This window comes from Rhipicephalus microplus, chromosome 2, assembly GCF_043290135.1.
Source record: "Rhipicephalus microplus isolate Deutch F79 chromosome 2, USDA_Rmic, whole genome shotgun sequence".
NCBI lineage: Eukaryota > Metazoa > Arthropoda > Arachnida > Ixodida > Ixodidae > Rhipicephalus > Rhipicephalus microplus.
The window spans coordinates 138,569,313-138,590,115 of NC_134701.1; the positions used below are offsets into that span (position 1 = coordinate 138,569,313).

Here is a 20,803-nt window from a genome sequence, read left to right on the forward strand (position 1 = left end):
TCTCATGATTGTCATGTTTACACCAGTCACATGTCTTCATCATCCATTCACGTACCGTAATACCAAATTTCTTGTACGTGACGCTAACAAAATGACTGCGAGTGCATCTTGAGCCTGGCATATAGTCGTGTCACATGACACGCATGTCAAGATTTCCATGTAAGGGTCGGTCGCTTGTGTTCGCCATGCAATCATGTCATACCATATCAGTTTTTCAATATGTCATGTGAACAAAACCACCGCAAGAGCAGCAAGACCATGAAATGTATGTCATGACATTCATGAAATAAATGTAATGATTTTCATGTTATGACTAGTCAGATATGCTCGTCATCAGTCATGTTATGTCATACCTAGTTTGGTATTGATACCATTATCCAAACTGCCAGGAGAGCTAAAAGTCGTAGGTGGATAGATAGATAGATAGATAGATAGATAGATAGATAGATAGATAGATAGATAGATAGATAGATAGATAGATAGATAGATAGATAGATAGATAGATAGGTAGATAGATAGATACTCTCAATGTCGCCAAAGCTCACTAAAAATGCTTCGCATTTAAAGCTGAATAACACCAAAAAGAAATATCACCAACATATATGCTGTAACGATAAAAACTATTTTGCGCTTTCAAGAGTCCAGACTTGTTAACTAAAAAACTACTATATTTGAAGTGGGTAAATGAGAGTACTCAGCAACTGTGTGTCATATATTTATGGCTCTACCAACGTGTAAAGAAAGAACTTTTTAGGGGCGAATGTCCGTAAAGCGGCCCCGTTCGTCCCTCGTAGTAGTAGTAGTAGTCGTAGTGTGTAACCAGCCTTATATTTTGACCTGCAAGGTGGTGCCGGTGGGATATTTCTTCCGTGCGTTGTTGAACAATAAAACAATTACAGCGTGCGCGTTAACCAGAAGGCGAATTCTCCTGTCTCTCATTACCCCTGTACATTGAGCACTATCTAACAAGAAAGGGTTGCTACGTTATACTCGCTGGGTGTAACCTCCTCGGTTTTAGGAAGGTTTAGCTCGCATAGGCCGCAGTGCCATGAATACAGTGAACTAGTATATACCATGAACTCGAGCTGGTTAAAGGTGGGAAGTGGACAGAAAGCACAAACCGTAAGAAAGTGTGCGTGTGCCTCCTCTCGTTCAGTCCTTGGAATGTCCGCTGGATGGCCGTGTATATATATGAGGAATGTATGATGAAAAGATGTGAGATGGTAGTACTTGGAGTGTTGAATAGGTGGACGAACGGACACACAGACAGATGCATGGACAGACGCACGGATGACTGCACGGATGGATGGACGCATGAACGGATGCAGGATCGGATGCATGGACGCACGCGAGGACGGGCGCACAGATGGACGTGCGGACGAACAAACAGACGCACGCACGGAAGGGCGGATGGACGTACGGGCGGCCACACAGACGCGCGCATGGACGGACAGAAGCAAGAACGAATGGGCGAACGGATGCTTCGCTCCACTCTTCATCATTCACTCCGTGGATATACTACCATGTTTTGTGATGTGATCACCGCTAACAGACCATTTATTCTTGGTAAATACTTTGTGCCTGTTCACTTCTATCTATTTTGTAAGTTTCGTTTCATTTTATTTTTGTTGTTAATACTATTAAGCCCCCGTTTTGCGTGCCTAAGCCACGACATGATTTTGAACCTCGCCAAAGTGTATATACGTTTATATGACTCGGATTTTAACGTGAATATAAAAAACAGTGCAAAAACGGAGATGCCGGAAAATAGCAAGGGGATTACAATTACAAGCGCCGTTGTTATCAGCCGCCCTGCGTTCCTGTATACATCTTGGTTACTCGTTATTTTTACAGTCGAGATGCACCTATTGTCTCGACTTTCTATACTTCTATTTAACATGCACATAATTCTTTTGTAACTCGTTTTTCTGCAAACCCCTTCAACTGATTCCCAATGGCAATGCGAGAGAAGTATCGAATAAGTAATAAAAAATAAAGAATCTGAAATGACATCTATGTTTTCGTTCAGTATTTCATAGCGTAAAAATGTTTTGTAGGATATTGTTAGTGTATCAACTTTCATGTTACTTCTTCTATAGAAGTGGCTATAAGGGCTCTGGCCAACAATTCTTTTCTGCGAGGTCTTTGTCGATGAAGCAGTTTCTCTAATAAACGTTACATCAGAGAGGCTGACATTGCTTGTCATTGAATTGGTGGCGGCTCCGAAGTAATTTGAACTGGCTACAAGCACAAGTTTGACAACAAAAATGTACCTCGTTTCTTGCTTCGTCGAAGAACACAGTCCGGCGCACGTTGTACCAGCGGTCAGCAGTCGTGCGGTCATTGTGACTGAACAACTTGTCACTTTTCCAAGGGGCGCCCGCTGATTGGACAGACTTTTTAAGGTACAATTCCAGCTCCACACCGTCGCCTCCGAACATGTGGTACCAGAAAGAAAAGCAGGACGCTTCGGTTATTCGACCAACCGTAGCAGAGGTCAGCAGTACTGGATGGCTCTTTTCGGGCAGTTCAGATCCGGTGAGATAGATCATGCCACCTGCGGGCAACACCAGTGAACAGAGAAACTTTAAGTGGTGGGAGTGTAGTGTGAACCGCACTATACGCTCGCTTGTACAGAGAGAGATCGAGATACTCGTTTTTAGGAAAACGGAGATTTCTGATAGAATGGTCTCAGTATACTGTTTAGTACAATCATACTTATAGCTTATGAAATTCGGTATTTCGCGTTTTTTTAATATGCGCTTTTGAACAGCAGCTACTCGTAAGTTGATGCAATTTTCGTACATGCATTCATCTACATGTATTACCGAGCGTGGCTGTTCTTCTATTGCAGTAAACTTCAGCCCAAGCACTGACGAGAGCACTTGAATGCTTCGAGAGATAGTATAAAAGAAGTAGGCATCCCGTCAGTGTTTTGGAGCTGAATATTGTCGTCATAAAAAAGTCTCAGTTTTGATGCAAAGCCGAAGCAATGAATGTGATAGCAACACGCTGGACTGCTATACGAACTAAGGCTAAAATACTTAGGAAGCCTACAATATGTAGTGAACACCGTCGGGTGTGTGTCCAGTTGCAGTGGTTCTCGCACGCGCAGCACCATGCTCTTCCTCTGTCTGAGCAAGTATGCAAGCCCACCATGCTTTAGCGCGACTAGCATTCCCTTGGAGCTGTTTCGTAGGTATTCGTACGACAAGCGGTGGCATTAAAAAGGCCGAACTACACACAGCGTTTTCACCTGCATATGTCCGGCGTTTCTTTCCTTGGCCCTTAGTTGACATCAACGATACCGGGACGGTAGAAAAAAGTAGTATCGGCGTCAAATGAAACACGAACAGTGGCTAGCCCTCGTGATGGCACAGTGCGTGCCCTCCAGTTATCACCATGAACAAGCACACATTTATGCGCAGAGATGTGAAGAGGATGCGTGCGCCTGTCAACGGGTGATAACTGGACGGCATGCACTACACTATCGAGAAGGCTTGCCGCTGTTAGGGTTTCATCTGACGCCGATAGTACAGTTCCCATGCACTTCATCAATACGTGCACCTCATATTCTCCCAGAGATCGAATCGTGGGCGTTGACGCAATAAGCAGCTGGGTGGTGGCAGAAGCTTGCTTGCTCATTTGTTCCTTTATATATGGCTCCCACCCGCCACGGGGGACTGGCCATGAAACCAGCGGTTATAATAAAGAAAATGTTTAATTTGAAAAGAAATCTAGCTGCCTCGTTTTAGGGGCGAAGCTCTGTCAGGTGTGGGTCTGTACATCCTCTGATGTATGTAGTAGTAGTAGGTAACCACCAGTGGCATATACCCCCTCTAGAGCGGGTATGTGCAACAGGTGATGCGAGATGTGAGAATCTGAGATGGCGGTACTCAAAGTGTTCACTAGATGGGTGCACGGACGGATGGAAAAACAGACTAGCAGACGGGCGGACGGACGGATGGATGAACGCGCGGACGTACGGACGGATGAACGCACGAGCGGACGGATAGACGGACGGACGCATGGATGACCGCACGGAAGGTCGCGTGAAAGGACGGAAGCAAGATAGAATGGGCGGACGCAAGCACGGCGGGCTGACGGACACTTCGCCCCGCTCATCATCATTTACTCCGTGGATATGCTGTGATTTTTAGTGCTACATAACCTGAAGCGAGACATACAAGCTGTGTTCAATAAGGTTTCTTGTATGTCTACTGATGGTTAACAAGTGTAAATGGTTAATATATATATAGCTCGTCGTTAGAAATAGGCAACCTGAGTGACGCGGCCAAGGGGGTCAACCCAGCACGCTGAGGAGCGAGGAGTTGCTTGTTTGAATTCATGGTAAGGTGGCCTGGAATTTTTCGCTGATACAACTTTTTCTTTGTCCTTTATATATATATATATATATATATATATATATATATATATATATATATATATATATATATATATATATATATATATATATATATATATATATATATATATATATATATATATATATATATATATATTGTCGCGAGAGGGAACGATAGACAGGAACTCGAAGTGGAGGACTGTTTACTCAGCCACAGCTGCCATTCCTTTCTTCGCTCTCGTCTTCTGCCTTCTGCCACCAACACAGCGTGGCATTACCCTCTTCCCAAAGAAAAAAAAGAAGAAGAAGCATCGCATAAATGCCACGGCTCCGAAAAACAACGAAAGGTAGTCAGATATGTCTGTGTCCATTGAAAAGAAAAAGGACGAGATTAAAAATAAAAAAGCAAGAAAGTAATGCACAATTGTCTTGAAGGCTATTGCCACATCCCAAAGTTCTTGACTTGCAGTCAACGCGAATATACGGCTTCATCCTGGAGACATGAACCACATCCGAGGTGCGTGGTCTGCGAGAATGGTGTGACGTGTCTGCTGGGACAATTTCGTAATTCACTTCGCCGAGGCGATGAAGAACTCGGTAGGGTCCGAAGTACCGACTTAACAATTTTTCTGAGCGTGCCCGTTGACGTGTAGGAGTCCAAACCCAGACTAGGTCACCGGGTTCGTGTAATACTGCTCTGAGGTGGGTGTTGTATCGGCGAGCATCTTGATTTTGCCGCGATAAAATGCGAAAGCGCGCCAGCTGCCGGGTGTCTTCGGCACGCTGAACAAGTACATCTGCGTCCGGGGTAATCGTGTCCGGCAGAGTTGGTTGCAGCATGGTGCCAAGCATTGTAGTGACGTCGCGGCCGTAATCAAAAGGAAAGGAGCAAAGCCGGTGGTTTTCTGCAAAGCCGTATAGTAGGCAATTGTTATATACGGGAGGATTTCATCCCAATTCTTCTGATCCTTGGCGACATACATCGAAAGCATATCTGCAATCGTTTTGTTAAGGCGTTCGGTTAACCCGTTAGTCTGCGGGTGGTACGCTGTTGCTGTTCGGTGCGACGTGCCGCTCAGAAACAGGATCTGTCGGAATAACTGTGCCGTAAAAGCAGTACCACGATCTGTGACGACGACAGTGGGAGCACCGTGGCGGAGAACGATGTTCTTGATGAAAAAGTCAGCCACCTCGCAAGCAGTTGCTCGCTGGGCGGCTTGTGTTTCGCAGTATCTGGTCAAGTAGTCGGTGGCAACCACAATCGAGTGGTTACTAGCCGTAGACTTCGGAAATGGGCCGAGTAAATCCATCCCGACCTTTCAAAGGTGCGTGAGGGGGTCGAAAAGGCTGAAGCAGACCGGCTGGTTTCGTCGTTGGAGTTTTGCGGCGCTGACAGGCTGTGCATGTCTTGACGTACTGCCGGACGGTTTTCGTAAGTTTCCGCCAGTAGTATTTGTCTTTGATCCGCGCCAGAGTACGCGCGAAGCCAAGATGCCCTGACGATGGCTAGTCGTGACAAACACGCCAAATATCATGGCGGAGAGCGGCAGGAACGACGAGGATGTAAGACAGTTTTCGTTGAATGAAAGTTGCGCTTGTAGAGGATGCCTTGGCGTAGACAGAAAGGTGACAAATCCTGCACGAACTGACGTGGGGGTTGTGGGTGACGTCTCTCAAGGTATTCGATGAGTGGTTGTATTTCTAAGTCTTCGCGTTACTGCTCAGCCACGTTTAATGATGCGAGAATAGCAAGGCAGCTGAAGTCTTCATCATTGTCTTCTTCAGTGACCTCGACGGGTGCGCGGGAAAGACAGTCAGCGTCGGTGTGTTTCTGACCAGACTTGTAAACCATCGTTATATCGAATTTTTGTAACCGAAGGCTCCATCTTGCGAGATGGCCCGAAGGATCTTTCAGATTCACTAGCCAGCAGAGAGAGTGGTGGTCACTGACGATTCGGAAGGGGCGTCCGTACAAGTAGGGCCTGAATTTCGTTATGGCCCATACAACCGCCAGACATTCTTTTTTAGTCGTCGAGTAGTTCTTCTCCGCAGATAACAACGTGCGGCTAGCGTAGGTGATGACGCGTTCCACGCAATCTTGATATTGCAAGATAATAGCTCCGAGGTCAAGGTTGCTCACGTCAGTGCGGACTTCTGTGTCTGCTTCGGTGTCGAAGTGACCTAGGATCGGTGGCGTTTGAAGGCGTTGTTGAAGGTTGCGGAAAGCGCCGGATTGTTTGGGGTCCCAGATGAAGGCAAGGTCATCCTTGACGAGTTGTTGTAGAGGGTCGGCGATTTTCGAAAAGTTCGGCACGAAGCAGCGGTAGTAAGCACAAAGTCCCAGAAAGCGGCGCACATCATGCTTTGTTTTCGGTATCGGGAACAAAGCAACTGCCATAGCCTTGTTAGGATCGGGGCAAACACCACTGCTGCTGACAATGTGGCCAAGAAAGTTCAGTTCCTCATATCCAAAATAACACTTTTCCGATTTCAGGGAGAGGCCGGCAGTGCGATTAGCCAGAAGGACTGCCTCAAGCCGCTCAATGTGGTGTTCAAAAGTCATAGAAAAAACGACTACGTCGTCTAAATACACTAAACAAGAGTACCACTTCAAGCCACATAAAACTGTGTCCATCATTTGTTGGAACGTGGCTGGAGCGGAGCACAGGTCAAAAGGGAGAACTTTAAATTCATAGAGACCGTCCGGTGTAATAAACGCTGTTTTTTCTCTGTCCCGTTCATCTACTTCAATCTGCCAATATCCGCTACGGAGATCCATGGAAGAGAAGTAACGGGCGTGTCGCTGGCGATCCAAGGAGTCATCAGTACGAGGAAGAGGATATACGTCTTTTTTCGTTAACTTGTTCAGTTTGCGGTAGTCGACGCAGAATCGTAATGAACCATCTTTCCTTTTAACCAGAACAACTGGTGATGCCCAAGGACAAGTCGATGGTTGAATTACGTCGTCGTCGAGCATTTGTTTCATATGATGACGGATAGCATCTTGCTCCTTCTGCGACACGCGGTAAGCATGTTGGCGCACGGGTGTCACGTTGGGCTCAGTGATAATTCTGTGCTTCATTAGAGGAGTATCCCGGACTTTCGAAGTAGTGGCAAAACAGTCACTAAAGGATGAGAGGAGACAGAGAAGCCTTGCCCTCTTAGGTTCTTCCAACTGGCGATTGAGGTTGAGGCGACTAGTCACGTCAGTATCGCAGCTGTTCTCAGTCGAGGTAGTCGTAATCAAAGGGAAGGCGTCCAAATCATCCAATGCCTCCAAGTAATCTATGGTTGTGCGTTTCGCAAAATGCCTGTGTTCGCCAGCGAAGTTCGTAACTAAAACCGTCGTCTGGCCATTTCGCAGTTGAACGAGACTTCGAGCAATGGCCACTTCCCGATCAAGCAATAACGTCAGGTTACTTTCGGCGATGCCCGTAATCGACTGCTCCCGTGGACACTCAACAAGCACGAAGATACTACTGTGAGGTGGCAACGTGACGCAATCATCAACTACGCGTAAGGCCACGCCACGATCTTCGTTTTCGATGTCGGAATCTTGAGACACACAGTTAACAAAACTGACGAACCAATCACGCAGATTAATTATCGCTCCATACTCTTGCAGAAAATCTATGCCCAAAATGACCGGCCGAGAACAATTGGGCAGTACAAGGAATGATGCTACAAAAGCCAACGCACAAATCTCAAGCCTGGCGGTGCACCTTCCTGCAGAGGATACGAGGTGTCCTCCAGCGGTGATTAGTTGAGGACCGTCCCACGTTGTCAGCACCTTGTGTGGACGGGTGGCCAATGAAGCACTCATCACCGAGTAATCAGCTTCCGTGTCGACAAGCGCAGTCACAGGATAACAGTCGACGGAAACGGTAATGGCAGCGGACGTTCTGTTGGCGGTTTCCCAAACAGGCTTTAACGGCACGTCGTAAGGCAGTGGCGGAGGGTATTTGTCGGTTGGCGTGACAGCGGCCTCACCTCCGGAGGTCACCGTTTTCAGTTTCTCCGGCGTGGGCTTGCGCCACTGACACCAGAGGACCCAAAGTCGGGTCGGGCGTGCTGCGTTGATGTGGACGGACAGGGTGATGGTGACCGTGACTGTCGTCGCAGCGGGACAGCAGCGTGATGACTACCTTCCCAGTAATCCGCAATTTCTTGTGGGCGCTCACCATAGAGTGGACAGCGTGCATCTGGGTGGAATCCGCGTAGGCCTATTCGTCGGTAGTAACAGTAGCGGTACATGTGTCCAACTTCGCCACAATGGTAGTACAAAGGACGACTGTCGGGTGCACGCCAGACAGTGGACTTCCGCGGGCCAGGACGAAAATCGTCCTGAGAAGGCAGGTGATGGGCTGGACTTGGAAAGCATCTGGGGGTCCCAGTAGGTTGATGAGCAAAATGTGCCGTCGACAGCGTAGAGGCGCGTAGGGCATCCGCGTAAGAAAGCGTGGGAGGTTCGACTTGCGATGGTGGTGAAGAGTGAACGAACTGCCTGATTTCGTTACGAACGACGTCCGTAAGAGCAGCGCTACTGGGAGGGGACGCTGTATGAAATTTCCGAAGTTCTTCGCGTACAACTTGCCGTATGAGTTCTGTGAGGACCTCCCTGTTATCACCTTCTGGTACAAGCGAGCACGCAGCGGACATGGCCGTCTGACGCTCATACTGCGACACCCGCTGCTGACGAAGCATGCGCTCCATAATTGTGGCCTCACGTATGAGCTCGGACACAGTCATAGGAGGATTGCGCACAAGGCCCGCGAAAAAATGCTCCTTTACGCCTCGCATTAGCAGGCGCACTTTCTTGTCTTCTGACATGTGGGGGGGGGGCAGCCCGTCGAAACAGCCGCGACATTTCTTCGACAAACATCGCAACGCTCTCGTTCGGCATTTGAAATCGCGAAGAAACAGCCTGCTCCGCTCTCTCTTTCCGTTCGGGGTTACTGAACGCCTCGCGATGCTGCCGATGGAATTCCTGCCAACTTGTGAATGAAGTTTCGTGGTTCTCATACCACACTCATGCCGTGTCTAAGAGGGAGATATACACGTTCTTCAACTTACGGCGATTGTCCCAGTCGTTGATGGCAGCGACACGGTCGAAATGGTCAAGCCAGTCTTCGACATTCTCACCAGCATCACCATGGAATGGGTTGGGTGTGCGAGGCGTGTTGATGACACAGGGTACGCTAGCTAGGGGGTCATGCTCGGTTTGGGTTGCGGATGTGGCAAACATTGTCCTCACGGAACTTGCCAAGGGGCCGTACCGTGGTGGTAGTCCTTGAAGGCGGCGGCTGCTTCGATAGATATCAGCAGACCCTGGTGCACTGGCGGTGGTTGCTTCTGGTTCAGGACCAGCAGGCATAAGACGTTGCAGTACAGTACCCAACACCTCCACCAGTCTTTCGCGAGAGGAAACGATAGGCAGTAACTCGAAGTGGAGGACTGTTTACTCAGCCACAGCTGCCATTCCTTTCTTCGCTCTCGTCTTCTGCCACCAACACTGCGTGGCAATATATAAATAAATATATATATATATATATATATATATATATATATATATATATATATATATATATATATATATATATATATATATATATATATTGTAACAGCGAGCTGTGATAAGATGGTTTTATTTACAGGAAGTGAACGATGGTCGTCTGCGGCAGCACACCGCGATCGTGCCAAGACTCTTCGTCTTCCTCTGCTTCTCTTCTCTACCATTTTCTAGTCTGTTACATTCCCCTGCAAGCAGACGAAGCCCATGGGCGAGTTATGATGCACAAGGAGGGTGGAAAGGTTTCAGGCGAGCCACGTGAGTGAGCTGCGTTCTGCTCGATCGACGACCATTGGACAAAAGACGAGCTATTACGTAAGTGAGCTGGCTTAGACGCTCCAAAACTACAAAGGGGCCTGAATATCGTGACAGAAGCTTTTGACACAATCTACGCTTGCGTTGCGGTGTCCAAAGTAACACCAAGTCACCTTTTTCGAATAAATTTGGTTCGTGACGTCGTCGTATCGTTCCTTCGAACGACGTTGAGAGGCCAGAGTACGAAGACGAGCGATTCGACGGGCTTCTTCCGCGAGGCACAGAGTCGTCATTGTGTAGAATGAAGGGTAATAAAGTGTCTAGAGGGCTGAGTGGCAACCTTGCGTACAACAGATAAAATGGGCTGAAGTTCGTTGTTTCATGTTTTGCCGTGTTGTACGCGTACGTGATAAGAGGCAGCACTTCATCCCAGTTCTTATGATTGGAAGAAACGTACATGGCAAGCATGTTGGTCAGTGTTCTGTTTGTCCGTTCAACGAGGCCATTCGTCTGTGGGTGATACGGTGTGGAATGACGGAACTGTGTCGTGCACATGCGTAGTAATTCTTCAACGGCATCGGCAGTGAACTGGCGGCCACGGTCGCTGATAATAACACGCGGTGGGCCATGGCGAAGGACCACGGAGTGAAGCAAGAAGTCCGCCACGGATGCAGCGGTAGAAGAGGGAATAGCTGCGGTTTCGGCATACCGCGTAAGATGATCTACACAGACGATTATCCAGCGCTTCTTATTCTTAGATAACGGAAATGGACCCATAATGTCAATTCCTACTTGTTCAAAAGGTGTGCTGGGTGGGTGGTGAAGGGGACCTGGTGTAGCGGTGGCCGGGCGCTTGTGACGTTGGCACGTCTAGCAGCTAGCGACGTAACGCTTCGTCGTTTCGTACATCTTGGGCCAGTAAAAGCGTTCCTGCGTGCGGTTCAGCGTTCTAATGAAGCCGAAGTGACCGGACGTCGCATCGTCATGCATGGCACGTAGAACTTCGGAGCGAAGGCTCTCGGGGACAACTAGAAGAAAACGTGCTCCAGGTCTGGAGTAGTTAGTTTTATAGAGCAACTTGTCTCGGACCGTAAAGCGACCGCTGTGTTGGGAGGCACGTGCGGCGGCAAAAAGAGGATCCAAGTTGAGATCGTTGCGTTGTTCTCTCTGGAAATCTGCCGCGTTGGGGAACGTGCTTGTAACAGCAGCAAGGCAGTCGTCAAAATTCTCAGCATCGCAGTCAGTAGTCGCAAGAGGAATCCGGGAGAGGCAGTCTGCGTCAGCGTGACGACGGCCGCTCTTGTACGACACCGTAAAGTCGTATTCCTGAAGTCGCAGCGCCCAACGTGCGAGGCGGCCAGAGGGGTCACGCAAACCGACCAGCCACATAACGAATGGTGATCGGTAATTATCTTAAATGGCCTCCCGTAAAGATAACAACGAAACTTCTGTACAGCGAAAACAGCTGCCAGACATTCCTGTTCCGTTACTGTGTAATTGTGTTCTGATTTGCTCAGGCAACGGCTGGCATATGCCAAGACATGCTCTGCGCCATTGTGACGTTGTACAAGCACCGCGCCTACACCGATACCACTAGCATCCGTGTGTACCTCAGTCGGGCAAGATGGATCGAAGTGACGCAACAGTGGTGCTGACGTTAGTACAAACTTAAGTGGTGAGATTGCGGCGTCACACTCTGGTGTCCAGTTGAAGGTTGCGTCCTGTCGCAAGACGTTTGTCAGCGGATACACAATCTCCGCAAATCGTTGAACAAAACGACGAAAATATGAGCATAGACCGACAAATGAGCGAAGTTCTCGTGCGGACTGCGGTGATTTAAAAGAGCTCACTGCTTCTATCTTGCGATGATCGGGTCTGACGCCATCCTTGTCGACCAAGTGCCCCAGCACGAGAGTTTGACGTTTGCCAAAGCGACATTTTTTTAGAATTCAGAACCAGCCCGGCTTTTTCGATGCAGTCGAGAAGAAGACTGAGACGGTTGTTATGTTCCTCAAACGTACGGCCAAAGATCACAACATCGTCAAGGTAGCACATGCATATCTCCCATTTTAGACCACGTAATACTGTGTCCATAAATCTTTCAAAGGTGGCTGGAGCATTACAAAGGCCAAAAGGCATGACATTAAATTCAAATAAGCCATCCGGAGTTATGAAAGCAGTCTTTTCTTTGTCGCCGGGTTCCATAGGTGTTTGCCAATAACCTGACGGCAAATCAAGCGTTGAAAAATAGGAAGCGGCATGCAAGCAATCTATGACGTCATCAATCCGTGGTAAGGGATATACATCTTTCTTCGTCACAGTGTTTAGACGCCTGTAATCTACGCAGAATCTCCAGGAACCATCCTTTTTTCTGACAAGAATTACCGGGGCTGCCCACGGGCTGGACGACTCTTGCACGACCCCTTTGTTCAGCATGTCCTTTACTTGTTCGGCGATAACTTTGCGCTCAGAGGATGACACTCGGTAGGGCTTTTGGCGGATGGGGTGTGCAGAGCCAGTGTCTATTCTGTGACGAGCGCGGGACGAGGGTAACTGAAGGGGTGCATCTCTATGTTTGAAGTCGAAAGCAGCAACATGCCGGGAAAGGACCTGCACCAGCGCTTGCCGTTCCGTCGTACTGAGAGCCTTGCTGATCATAGCAAGCATTAGATCTTCATTATGGCGAATATCACAAGCAGAGGAAGAAGGGGGGAGGTTCGTAGCTATTGCTGCTATCGAGTTGCAGGAGGATTCATCAAAGAGAGCTATCTTCATCCCGCGAGGAAGCATAACCGGCGTGGCAGAACAGTTCAGCGCCCACAATGTTGCTACTCCTTTCGTCATGCACACAACAGAACAAGGCACAAGTATGTCCTTCTTAAAACAGTTCTTGCGCAGAGGCCCCACTACGAGGTCAACACAAGCATCATCAACCGCTGTGGAAGAGACTCGAACGGGTGTCAGGCACAAAGATGGTGCTATCACTTCATCAATCACACTAAGTGTGTTCCTGTCTTCGCCACGGTAGTCTTCTTCGGAAAGCGACGGTAGAAACAAACTGTTTAGTGATATTTCCCCACTACCACAGTCAACGGAAGCACCGCATTGCTCCAGGAAATCGATACCAAGAATGACATCGTGCGAACAACGAGATAGAACCAGAAATTCCGATACAAATACTTTTCCCGCCAATGAAACACTGACAGCACATACACCAAGAGGATTAAGCCACTCGCCGCCTACACCACAAAAGGTGATTGTATCGTCCCATGAAAACATAACTTTGCGACCTAAGCGGTTTCTGAAGGCGAGGCTCATCACAGACACAGTCGCCCCAGTGTCAACTAACGCCATCGTCGGTATTCCATCAATCAACACATTCACTTTGTTTTTGATCATAACAATAGGCAGAGGTATATCTTGAAAAGACCGTCCGGCGACCTCACCTCCATTGGCCGCGGATGCTAGTTTCCCGGCGGCGGAGAAGAACGACGCAGAGGAGACGGCGAGCGACGAGAGCGGTTGCATGGTGGTGTCAAACTCCGCTCGGATGCTGGCGAATCACTGCGTATGATCTTGTGCAAAAAACGGTCTCTTGGAAACAAGTCGGTTGTCCGCAGGTCATATGAAGCACCGGGTCTTAGTGGCGAAGACAGGGCAGGTGTCCTTCGTGATTGGCGGCGTTGTTGGCGGCAATACCGAGCAATATGCCCAGTGAAACCACAGTTGTAGCACACGGGAGGGTCACGGTTTATACTGTATTCATCGGAACGAATCCTGGGCCACTGCTGTCGGCGAGGCAGTTCGTTATCAGGCGAAGAACGGGTTTCTGCCATTCTCTGGAATCCACTGTATTCGCCGTAAGTCGCATCTTGGAAGTAATGTCGGTACTGTCCTTGCCGCAGCGGGACGTAGTCCGGCTGAGAACCCTGAGTATAAGAATGTGGCTGTGCTCGTCGTGATCGCGCGTCATAGGCAGGGCTTCTATCGCATAGACGTGGCTGATACTGAGGTGTGGCATCTGAATCCTCAAAGCCCTCCGCCACTCGGTGCGAGGACAATGAAGCAACGTTTCGCTCGAACTCTGGTGGTTGATAGGGAGGATGAGTGCTTGGGCGGTTTGCCACTTGCGCGTGCAGGCCTAGTTCTTCACGTACGATCTGCCGTATTGTTGTTGCAAGATCAAGCGCCTGGTTGCTGTCTATGCTCGCGATGGTCGTCACATTAGGCAGCCTGCCGAAATTTGGCGTGATGCGCCTCATCTTTAGTTGCTCAAAATTGCGGCAATGACGAATGACATCGGTGACAGATGTCAAGGTGTCTTTCGCGATGAGGAAACTGTAAACATCCTCGGCGATTCCTTTTAGAATGTGCCCCACTTTGTCTTCCTCAGACATTCCGGAGTCAATGGTCCTACATAGCTTTATGACTTCCTCAATGTAGGTCGTGCAAGTTTCACCTGGCATTTGAGCGCGTTGCATTAGCGTCTGTTCTGCTCTTTTCTTTATCGTTGTTGGGTTGCCGAAACGCTCTTTGATTTCAGAAACAAATCTGTCCCACGTCGTTAGCATTTCCTCCCGATTCTCGTACCACATTAATGCAGTATCGGTCAGAAAGAACACGACGTACAAAAGCTGAGAAGCGGCATCCCGTTTGTTAGCGGCGCTCACCCGTTTGTAATGGATGAGCCAAGCCTCGACGTCTTCATCTGGTCTATATATATATATATATATATATATATATATATATATATATATATATATATATATAGCAAAGAAGTGTATACCGAAGGGCTCGTTTTTCTGTGTTTTGACACAATAATAATGAGATCCGACACACAATACTGCCAAGGAATGTATAGGGGAAGTTATTAAAACTAATGTATTGTAAATAGGAAGAAAGAAAAGTGGGTTAAAAAATAACTCACCGTGAGCAGGATTCGAATCTACGACCTTCGAATAACGCGTTCGATGCTCTACCACTGAACTATCACGGCGGCTACTCCCCCAGCCGCTTTATTGTGTTCATATGTGAATATAATTGTGGGAGTGTCAATCGTGTGTGTGTGTGTGTGTGTGTGTGTGGGTGTGTGTGTGTGCGTGTGTGTGTGTGCGTTTGTGTGTGTGTGTGTGCGTGCGTGCGTGCGTGCGTGCGTGTGTGTGTGTGTGTGTGTGTGTGTGTGTGTGTGTGTGTGTGTGTGTTCGGGGCATGATGGGGACGAAAAAAATCAGCCGAGAGTATTCTTATAGTCTCTATCGCAATAAAATCATCCATTCTCGAAAGCCAATCCCAATATAGCGTCAGGAGAAAATACAGAAAGGTGAGCATATACGAGTCGAGGTGTAGGAAAGAACAGCGTTACACAGGCTAATCAAAGAGGTGCTTCACATTCTAAAAATAAACATGGTATGACCACTAGCAATCAACTTTCACAGCTTGACACTAAAGCCCACTGCGCGAACCCAATAAGTAACGACTATGGATCGTAGGTTAACGCGCTTAGCTATACGCATTGGGTTAACGCGTTTCTTCCAGTGTATGAAAATCAGTCCCGAAGTGACCGGTGACATAAAAGCAGTCTTTTGTTACATCAAGTGTCGCAATCTCATCGCTGATCTGAAGTCCTTCAAATTGGCGGCACATGAAACCACGAGCTAACAATTGTCATATCTTGACATTTGTATTGCGATGTTCAAACACAAATAAGCAAAGACTTTGCAGCTTGGATAAACGCGCTTTCAACCGTGCAGAAACAGACTGAGCGTACACAAACAAACACGTCGAGTCCATCTCTATACGGTTAAAAGTGCGCTAACCCAAGATGCAACACCAGAAATACCATGTAGCTGCTCTTATAACAATTATTCAAGTTGTTTTTTCATGCTCCACCTGCTATAGCATTCCCGTTCTTTGCATGCGTCTTGTGTTCTGGAGCATCGGTCTGCAATTTTCATGCTAATTTCTTTTCTTCATTCAGCGTTCCAATTTGTTTCTATCGAATTCATTGCTTCACCATTGCGGCGAAACTCTAACTTCTTTTTTTTTCAAGTATATTGAAAAGCTTGACATGGTTTAGAAAACTGAAGCAACCTCACCTACAATATCACGGGGCACTATGGAGAGCGTCCTATGTAATCATTCGACACATCGGATGTTACTAAAATAGCTAGGGAGATGATAGTTATCGATCAGCCCTACCTTTCTCTTCTGGTGACTGCAGAGGGCCGAGTGAAGAGCTCACAGGTGTTCCGAATACCCAGGCTGCTGCCCCTGTTGTACTTTCAGACGTCCAGTGGCACAAGTTCCCTCTGTTGAAGCCACAGCTTAGAAGCTCACCTATTAGGGCCAAGCAGGACAGCATGAACAACCATTTTTTTTAATTAGCCGCATTGAGCAGCCTTAGTTCAACGATTGAATAACATTGCCTTGTAAGTCGGAGAAAAGATTGAAAAACACTCAGCACAAAAAAAATAAAACATCAATAAAGCCAGCAAGCTATGAGCGTGGTATGTTGTCATGTTTTACATGACACGCGTCACATGATTATTGAGCTTGCACCAGTCATATACCTTCGTCAACCACTGACGTCACGTGACACCAAAGTCGGTCAATCTGGAGCAAGTGAAACGGCCTCGAGTGAATCATGAAGAGCCAAATATACAACGTAACGTTGACGCGCGCGCACGCTGGGCACAGCGACGCTACGTTAGCAAAACGCGAGCGCTTTATAGGTTGACGCCAAGCGCGACCAGCGTCCGTCGTCGCGGCCCGACAGCAACCGGCCCGAAATGTGACATGCTGCATTTGGCGCCAATGCGTTACGCAGACAGCACTGTTTTTGCCTCTTTTTGAGACGGAGGGACGCTGGACGCGCTGAAAAGCGCGAGCGTCAAAGCAACGCAGCGCGCGCCTGCAAGTATATGGGGGGACCGGCGCCTGGCGTGACAACGCCAGTGTGACGCGACGAAACGAACGCCGGCCCGCACACGCGCCGGGTCGCGTCGAAGTGTATTGGCATCTAGACTGTGGCATGTAGTCGTGTTCTCACATGACACGCATATCTTGATTATCATGTTTGCACCAGTCACATACATTCGTCATCCATTGACGTCACGTAATACCAAATCTGGCATATGTGAAGCTAGCGAAATGGCCACGAGCGCATCATCATTCCGGCATGTAGTCATGTTGTTAAATGACACGGATGTCGTGATTATCACGTTGGGATGTCTCATTTACCTATGTTGTCCGTTCGTGTCACGTAATACCCAATTTGGTATTAGTGAAGCTAGCGAAGCGGCCGTGAGCGCATCATGAGTGTAGCATGTAGTCACGTTGTTACATGACACGCATCTTGTATTAATCATGTTTTCATCAGTCTCATACGTTCGTCATCCATTCACGTCCCGTAATACCAAATTTCGTACTAGAGAAGCTAGTGAAACGGCCGCCAGCGCATCATGAGCGGGGCATGTAGTCATGTTATTACATGACACGGATGTTATTATTTTCATGTTAAGGTCAGTCGCTTGTTTTCGCCATGCAATCATGTCTTACCATATCAGTTTTGCAAAATGCCATGAGAAGAAAACGACCGCAAGAGCAGCAAGACAATGAAATCTAAATCCTGACATTCATAACATACATATGATGTGTAGCGAAGAAGAGGGGCGTCAGCGGCATTTCTCAGCGACTCAGGGGCATCGCCATCAGCATAAGCTCGTGCTTGCTGCACTTGGCCGGACGGTGCTGACTTCTTTGCCTTCTGCGTTCTGCTCTGCAAATAGGTCCCGTTACAAGTGGTGGAGTCTGCTGGACTTCAATCACCCTGGAGCTCCAGAATCACATTTTACAGCCAATTGACGCAAGCGCCACTCCAACTCCTCCACCGGCGCCGGTTCTCTGCTTCTGCGAGATTCCTCTGTTTTCTGAGGCAGAGAATACAAGGACGTTGATGACTGGATTTTTATGTACGAGCGAGTGAGTGCTCACAACAAATGGTATGACACTGCCAAGTTGGCCTACGTCTCCTTTTACCTGTCCGACGTGGCCAAGCTGTGGTTCATAAACCACGAAGCGGAACTCCTTCTGTGCTCCATCTTCAAAACGGGCCTCACACAAGTTTTCGGACGGCATGAGGTACACAAAATCCGTGCCGAACAGCGCTTGCATACTCGGTCCCAACAGCTTGGTGAGAATTTTCCAAGCTATATTGACGACGTTCTGGACCTTTGAAAGCGAGCTGACGGGTCGATGTCTGAAGAGCTTAAGATCAAGCACATCATGAGGTGCGCTGAGGACGACTCTTTCCAAATGTTGCTTTCTAAGAGTCCTCGCTCTGTCGTAGAACTGATCAAGTTATCCCAGAGTTTCGACGAGTTGCGCAGGCAAAGTCTTTCCACCCGACGTCCCTTGCTGCCCGACGACTCTTTGTCCAGCCTGTCCACCCTTGGCATAGGAGACGACAATGCCCATCTTCCCTCAAAAATCCAAGAGTTATTCACGCTGAGGTCGCTCATTAACACTGTTTGATGTCCTGTGTACCAGATCAACCACAGACATTGACGTCTACACTCCGCGACTTCATTCAAGACCATGTAGCACAAGCTATTCCTCCCGCCCGTGAACCGCCGCTAGTCGCCGCACCTCTCACGTACGCCGAGGCCATTGCTCGACATCGACAGCCTGCGTTCCAGGCAGCGCCTTTGTATTCGCCGCCCTTTTCGCCGCTCACCTATTCAACACCGCCTATGCTGATACTACCTCGGCCGCAGTTTTCCGCCCCCAGCCATTCGCCTTCCCCCATGCGTCGTTGTTCCGGACCCACCGATCAGGAAAACTAACGGCCACAGTTCCCGAGGCACGAACTGCGCCCCCGTCGCCATGCACAAGTCCTCGCCCTAGTCCAGCTAATGTCATTGAAGTGTCAGTCGATGGTATCGTCTTCATGACATTTGTCGACACTGGAGCCACTCTATCCGTCCTTTCCGTACGCCTGTGCCGCAAACTCAAATTTCTGGCGCCATTATCCAGTCTCCCTCTTAGAACGGCTGACGCACAAAGTGTATCAACTCTCTCAGACTGTACCACACGAGTCGTCATCAAAAGGATTGTGTATATTGTCGAGTTCGTAGTGCTGCCCTTGTGTTCCTATGACATAATACTCGGCTGGGACTTCCTTGCGAATATCAATGCCGTCGTTGACTGTTGTCGCACTGAACTTGAGCAGTCTGCACGTCCTGATGTTGACGGTGTTGAAGCCTCCTTACCGTATTATTAACTGTCTGTTTCTGACGACACCACCGAACCACCGCGCTCTTCTCTGCTAGTGACTGTAGCATGTGGTGCTATTTCCAACAGTGATGTTCAATTTACGCCCTCTGTCATGTTCATTTAACGCAAATGTTCGCCACTGCCTGTTTCTCTCCTTACTCTCCACCACGGCGTCACGAAGACGCTCGTGTACAACACGCTAGAAGGGTCCTTACCTTTATTTCATTGAGAATGTCTCGGTCACGTGCATCTGATCGACGCCCGTCACATTTTAGGGGCGAAGCTTCTTATAGCGGCACCCATTCGTCCCTCGTAGTCCTAGTCGTATTTGTAGTGTGTAACCAGTCTTACGTTTTGACCTGTAAGGTGGAGCCGGTGGGAGATTTATTCTGTGCGTTATTGAACAATAAAAAGGTTCGTAGCATGCGCGCTAACTAAAACCCGAATTCTCCTGTCCCTCATTCTCCATTAGCAGCCTCTGGCATGTACATTGAGCACTATCTCACAGGAAAGGGTTGCCACGTGATACTCGCTGGGCGTAACCTCTTTGGTTTTAGAAAGGTTTAGCGAGCATTGAGCCACAGTGCCTTGAATACAGTGAAGTAGTATATGCCATGAACTCAAGGTGGTTAAAGGTGAGAATTAGGTACGAAGCGCAAGCCGTAAGAAAGTAAAAGCTGAATTCTCCTGTCTCTCATTCCCCATTAGCAGCCACTGGCATGTACATTAAGAAACATGTGACAAGAAAGGGTTGCTACGTTATACTCGCCGGGCGTAACCTCCTACGTTTTAGAAAGGTTTAGAGAGCGTTGGGGCACAGGGCCATGAATACAGTGAACTAGTATATACCATGAAGTCGAGATGGTTAAAGGTGGAAAGTAGACACGAAGCGCAAGCCATAAAGAAGTGTGCGTGTGCCACCTCTCGTTCAGTCCTTGGAATGTTCGCTGGATGGCGGTGCTTCTATATCGGGGATATGTGATGAAAAGATGCGAGATGGTGATACTTGGAGTGTTGAATAGATGGACGAATGGACACACAGACAGATGCATGGACGGACTCACAGATGGCTGCACCAATGGATGGACGCATGGATGGACGCAGGGGCGGATGCATGGATGAACGCAGGGACATACGCACAGACGGACTGGACGTGCGGACTCACGAATTGACGCGCGCATGGACGGGCGAATGGACGCACTGACGGCGACAGAGACGGACGCATGGGCGGACGGAAGCAAAAACGAATAGACGCATGGATGGTTCGCCCCTCTCCATCATTCACTCCGTGGATACGCTGCCATTTTTTTTACTCTCCGTGTAGTTTGCTTTTTACGGAC

The 20,803-nt window shown here is 48.4% G+C and overlaps 1 protein-coding gene across 2 annotated transcripts in view; it reads right to left on the reverse strand.

Moving 5' to 3' along the window:
• LOC119169732 (MAM and LDL-receptor class A domain-containing protein 1-like) overlaps positions 1-20,803 on the reverse strand; it is a 336,454-nt gene that overhangs the window by 210,536 nt on the left and 105,115 nt on the right. For both annotated transcript variants that reach the window (XM_075886851.1, XM_075886852.1), the window contains exons 13-14: positions 16,389-16,526; positions 2,274-2,557 (exon numbers count right to left, since the gene is read on the reverse strand). In XM_075886851.1, the coding sequence (XP_075742966.1) occupies positions 2,274-2,557; positions 16,389-16,526 (422 nt within the window). The remainder of the gene's footprint in view (positions 1-2,273; positions 2,558-16,388; positions 16,527-20,803) is intronic.